The sequence below is a fragment of the Crinia signifera genome, chromosome 1, assembly GCF_055691185.1.
Source record: "Crinia signifera chromosome 1, ASM5569118v1, whole genome shotgun sequence".
NCBI lineage: Eukaryota > Metazoa > Chordata > Amphibia > Anura > Myobatrachidae > Crinia > Crinia signifera.
This window is the reverse complement of record NC_139217.1, coordinates 300,769,206-300,775,205: the sequence shown is the minus strand read 5'-3', so window position 1 is coordinate 300,775,205 and position 6,000 is coordinate 300,769,206. Positions and strand designations below refer to the sequence as shown.

General features: G+C 42.4%; 1 protein-coding gene across 3 annotated transcripts in view; it reads left to right on the top strand.

The window, feature by feature from the left end:
• Positions 1-586: 586 nt before the first annotated feature.
• LOC146077489 (cytochrome P450 2J5-like) overlaps positions 587-6,000 on the top strand; it is a 38,666-nt gene continuing 33,252 nt past the window's right edge. Inside the window, exons 1-2 of one of the 3 annotated variants that reach the window (XM_083186041.1) lie at positions 587-827; positions 3,995-4,157. In XM_083186041.1, coding sequence (XP_083042167.1) covers positions 657-827; positions 3,995-4,157 — 334 coding nt within the window. In that variant the 5' untranslated portion in view covers positions 587-656. The remainder of the gene's footprint in view (positions 828-3,994; positions 4,158-6,000) is intronic. The other 2 variants (XM_083186042.1, XM_083186040.1) reach the window with 2 other exon arrangements.

Here is a 6,000-nt window from a genome sequence, read left to right as displayed (position 1 = left end):
CAAGGTCGGTGACCATCTAATGATTTTGCCCCCACGCGCAAGGCTGTGAATGGATGTTTATGCTAAACATCCATTCACATGCGTGCATGGAAATCGGCGTACGAGGGGGGCGGCCGTTCATACGGGACACGTTTTGGTGGCCAACCAGAATAAGGTCCCTGGCCTTTTTTGGGGCGATTATTTTAGTTATGCAATTTTATGATTAGTGTACAATATAAAAACTCACACCTTATTACATTTACATTTCTATGAGAAAACATCTGGATGGGAATTGGAATGTTCGATTTTTGGTCATGGCAAAACATTTTTACTGCAAGTTGCACAGTACATGTACTACATGTACATGTCACAGGACATCAGCCACCTGCCCTGTTCTCGGACCTGGATGGTGCAAATATAAGTCCGCTGTGCTGGAGAACGCACCGGGGACAGAGACAATCAGAGTAACCCCCAAAGTCCTTTCATTTGGTTGCCTGTAAAACAATAGTAATATGAGTGCGCAGGTGATTGAGATATACTACTTTGATAACCATTAACAGTGGGAGGAGAACACAACAGAACTGTATAAAGAAACCGCTGGACATGTAGTTTCATTACTGTAGGACAGCAGCCAAGCAGATAGGAAAGGAGCCGGAGAGCGGTGACTGAACAGGACAATGTGGTTTGTCTCCCAGCTGCTGTTGGCTTTTCTGCTCTGTCTTCTTTTTTCCAATTACCTAAAAATAATAAGGAAAGCAAGAAGTCTCCCTCCTGGACCCTTTCCCCTTCCACTTATTGGGAATCTATGGACCATCCGCTTCAACCTGTATCCAGATATTCTCAGCAAGGTATTGCCTCCGCAATTTGTTACTATTCTATCTTAGAACAAAACAAAAAAGTATTATGTAATAATACAGTTTTCACCAACAGGGAGATCTGGAAAGCATGCATTGCTAGTGGTCTCTGAGGATTGAGGGGGTATTAATGCTCCGCGTACCGTGGATATAATCCCACTCCTGCTTTACCTGCTATCACTGTGTAGCAGGAGAAAGGTCCCACCAAGGAGAGTGAACCAAAAGTCACCCCCTCAGCGATGGCTGCAGAGACACATACTGGAGTGTGTGAACTCTGCTCCCACCCGCAGCTTTTTTTGCTCTTGAGAATGCCTTATTGACAACACGAGCTTTCTTTCTGCTTCTCCAGTGTGATTTATCACTCTCCATTTTATCACTTTTTGATGCTTAGTTCATCTGGCCCACAATTTGGTAAGGGGCATTTTTTCTTTCTGTCTGGGCAACGTCTTATTCCTTACAGAAAAGTGCAACTTTTCAGATTAGCAACCCATTCTGAATTAGGCCCCAGGAGCGAATTGTCTAGTGTGTATGCACCTTTAGTAACCTCTCCTCTTAGTAAAGCTGGTCATACCTTACTGCGATGTATCGCAGCAGGGTATGGCTATCCCACCCCCCTTGAGCCGTCCGTGACTTTCCCGGGCAACAGGCATGCAGTCACTTTACATGCGATGTACTGCATACAAACTCATTCCCCGCCCCTGGGAGAAGGTCCAAGTCGGAGGTCGGACCTACATGCAGGTCGACCTCCAACTCCGGTCCGATATGCATGGGACCTGATGGGATGTCAAACACACCCGATTTGGGCTGATTTCTGGGCCGTCAAGTCAGCCCAGGGGGGTAAACTTACTAAAGCTTCTAAAAATGAAAAGAGGTGATGTTGCCCATAGCAACCAATCACATATCTCACAAAATGAGGGATAAAATACTGGACTTCCTTGCCAGTTAGAGTTGCAGAAGTGGGGCTGTAGCGCATTCTAAAATGTAGATAGGGGGCCACACCAACATTTTGTCCCTCCTGGAATAGGTCCTGTTGGAGGGTATGAATCAGATTCTGTCTAACATTTTCTAGATTGCAATAGAGACAATATAGAATATGACCAGTTGCTATGGGCTACATCCCTTTTCATTTTTAGAAATTTTCGTAAATTGATCCCTAGGACTTGCTTAAAATGCTCTGCAGAGCAGGGACTTGGAGCGGTATTAAATTCCCCACCACTATTTCAAATGGGGGGAAAATAGCCGTGGGTGCCTATTCAGTGCTGTCTTTCCCAACAGTGGCATCTTGGCAAAACGGACCTGACTTTAAAAGCAGATGTGCCCATTTTGCCAAGGACGGCCGTGGATTGTTGAGATCACGGTCATATTTCAACTATCTACAGCCATTTCTGGGGACTCAACCCCTTTTTGCCGTTCGGCTGACGGGACATTCAAGTCCGCCTGCCAAATAACAGGTGAGCGGGCCGAAAATGGGCCAGGTTCCCAACTGTTCAGATGCACTGACAGTCATGACCCAGGATTAAATACCACCCTTGGACTGTTTACTGGTGGTCACATCCAGGAAAAATATATTTTCAGCTTAGGCGGGCTGTCCCTGCTGTCCCATGTAATAGCTTAATGTGATCACCCATGTTACATACACTGCACTGCACATTGTATTAGGCAGACATACTGTATATCATGTTAGGTCAGTGGTTCCCAAACTGTGTGCCGTGGCTCCCTGGGGTGCCTCGGGACACAAGCAGGGGTGCCGCGGCTTGGTGGTCTAGGACCAACTCAAATTATTAATGGTTAATTTTTTATGAGCAAAACCAGTGCTGGTGGCTGCCAATCATAGAATGTGTACAAACAGAAGCAAATACTGCCCTTTACCACATAACTGCCACTAAGAATCGCATATAAACCCAATCTAATAAAAAATTTTGGGACCTAGGGGTGCCGTGAAAAAAATTCTGATTCTCTAGGGTGCCGTGAATCAAAAAAGATTGGGAACCCCTGTGTTAGGTGCTGATTACACACATTTCAAACACTGGTCACACTCACTCAAAATCAATAGTTTGACATTCACTTAATTATGTTTAATAATTACAGCAATGTAAATTCATGCTATCTGTAAACCAGAGACCGGTACTTGTTTAGTTTCATGGCGGCCGATATATCGGATGCGATATCAGCCGATATATCAGCCGATATCGCATCCCATATATCGGCCGCCGTGAAACTAAACAAGTACCGAGAGACCTATCCAAACTGGTGCCCATTAACAAGGTCCTACCATTTTCCTAATACAGTTAACAAGACAACTTCAAAGACTGGTAGAACCTTCTTTGTATTCATCAGTCTTAATAAATAAAGAGGTGAGTGGATGAAGGTGTTATGGTACGTTTAGAAAAAAAAAGATATTAAAGTTAAACATATATTATTACAACTTAAGAATTGGACGTAGCACTTCTATCCACACAATATATCAGTAATAAACGACCAACATGTAAAATAATATTGGTACTATGCTCCCTAGGTCATAACACCTTCATCCATTTAAAAAACATATTTTTCAGCAAATTGGATCATAGCCCCATTCATCCACTCACCTCTTAAAATTTTGTGGTAAGAGTTGTATAGCTGAATGGCAATTTTTTAATGTGGGTCTCATAAAGATAAATAAATGGTGGATATTTGTTTACAATACTGTATATTACAAATTTCTCACATCAGCCGCGGGAGGGCTGCTGCGCATGCGCACACAGCACCTCCCAGGGCCTTCAAGCGGGCTCCCAGCTCCCGTTCCCTCTCTGCCCGATCAGCGGAAAGAAGCAGCACTGGGTGAGCCGCCGCCCCCAGCGCGCATTACATACCGCCGCACATTACTTACAACGCTGCCGCCACCATCCCCCCGCGCATTACATACCGCCGCCGATGGGTACAGGGATTAGGTTTTGGCACTAGCAGGGAAGGTGATGGTGAGAGGGGTAGGAGAAGAGCGTAACCTTACTAACAGAGCCCCTGTTGGGATTCTCTGTATTGGGATGCTGGGGTCAGTCTTTTCGCAGCTAGCATCCTAAGCACTTGGATATCGTATGTATCCACAAAGATGTTAGTGAGCTATGTACTGTACATACCTGTATAAAGATGACTTTCAATATTCCAATTTTTTTGTTGTATAGTTGGCAAAACTTCATGGCAACATTTACACCATCTGGTTTGGCCAGACACCCATGGTTGTGCTGCATGGATATCAGGCTGTGAAGAACAGTATCATTACTTATTCTCAAGAGATCTCTGGACGTCCAGTTTCCAGCTTCATGACTGACATTACAACAGGAAGAGGTACCTATTTTCACATAAAGAACAAAGACAGGGCTAGGCAGAAAAATAAATAGATAGTGATTCCCTGACCTATCAATGGGAAATGTGTACTTTTTGTAAACAAATAATTTGTTTTTTTACTTTCCATTTTGTTTTGGTGTTAGGAAAGCCATATACAGTACTGCAGGCATTCCCAACCAGGTTTTAGTGATATCCTTCTTGAGCACAGCAGACTTATACCCCTTTTACCACTGGAAAAAAATGAGTCTTTGCCTCGTGGACCCAGGTGAGCGGCGGTGTAAAAGTGGCCAACCAAGGTCCATTTACATGGGAATTCTACCCAGGTCCTGACCAGGGTGGAACACTGGTAGGACCTGGGTAGTGAGCAATGTAAGCACATGGGACTTGCTGTCTGCTGCTGCAGGGGAAGGTGGCTGGAGGGAGCATGTGGGAGATGCTGCACTTGTATACCATTAAATGTGCTTTTTGAAAAAAATATTTTACTAAATAAAAAACCCTACATTTTTCAGTGCTAACTTGTTATGTCTTTTAATTTAATTTTTGTTTTTAATCATTGAGAGAAGGTTGTCTGCCAGTTTATCAGCCCTAAAATGGCCTCCTTAATGTTATCCATAGGGAAAAGCAGGGCTGACCCAGGTTCAGTGTAAATGGACAATAAACAGGAAGAAAAAAGGACTGTTGTTTAGGGAACGCACTTGGACAAAAAATTAATCACATAAAATTTAACTTTTAATGAGTTATATTGTTAAAAGGTCCCATTATATAACATGGTGGGAAGCCGCAGTGAATTTAAAGAGGTTAAAATCATACGCACAAACATATACACACAGATGGTGTTTAGGTGATAAAGAATTGAGGAAAAAGTGATCCTAAAAAGATCTTGACTGGAGAATGTCAGTTTTATTTATTAAGCAGATTTTCAATGTGTGGAGAAAATAATTTATTTATTGTCTAGAGGATGTTGTTATTTTATAAATACCTCTGACAATAAAAATTCTTGTGTTTGGTACCCAAAATGTGTTTTTACTATTAGGTCACTGATACTTTGGTTGACTCTCAGCTAATCCGCTAAAGAGTCATGGGCACTTTAAATGCATGAGGCCCAGGGGTAGATGTATATTGGTCCCCTATGCTATGTTCAAAAAATAATCCCAGACAGACACAGTCACCTATAATTGGTACCGTGGTTGTCAGGTAGGTATTTAACAGATATGATGCAGACAGTTCCGGCTGTATACCTAATTAGATATTAGGTCAGCTGGGATACTGTCTGTTATTTACAAAAAGAGAGCATAACATTAAGTTGCTTCCTGATCAGTATTTTGTATTCAGGAAAAAGGATTGCTGATTGCTATGTTCAAATATTGATAATTGGATACAGTCACCTAAATTGGGGACTGGGTGGTCTTAACAATTCTGGCAATAGTTGCCTCTATTGCTGCCACCTATCAATTATTATATGAGCAGATCTGGGAAAAACCTTGCTTAGTACAAGTTTGAATACTTTTGCAGGCAAGGGTGCCCTCTGCTGCTCATATCAGGAACATAGCATGAGAATCCTTTGTAATCAGTGTAACACATAGGGAAATTCTAAATAACTAAACACATTTGAAAGATATTTCTGCTAACTGACATTTCAGTCTAGATCTAACCAACACATGTTTCACTGCTCTACGCAGCTTTCTCAAGGCCTTGAGAAAGCTGCGTAGAGCAGTGAAACATGTGTTGGTTAGATCTAGACTGAAATGTCAGTTAGCAGAAATATCTTTCAAATGTGTTTAGTTATTTAGAATTTCCCTATGTGTTACACTGATTACAAAGGATTCTCATGCTATGTTCCTGA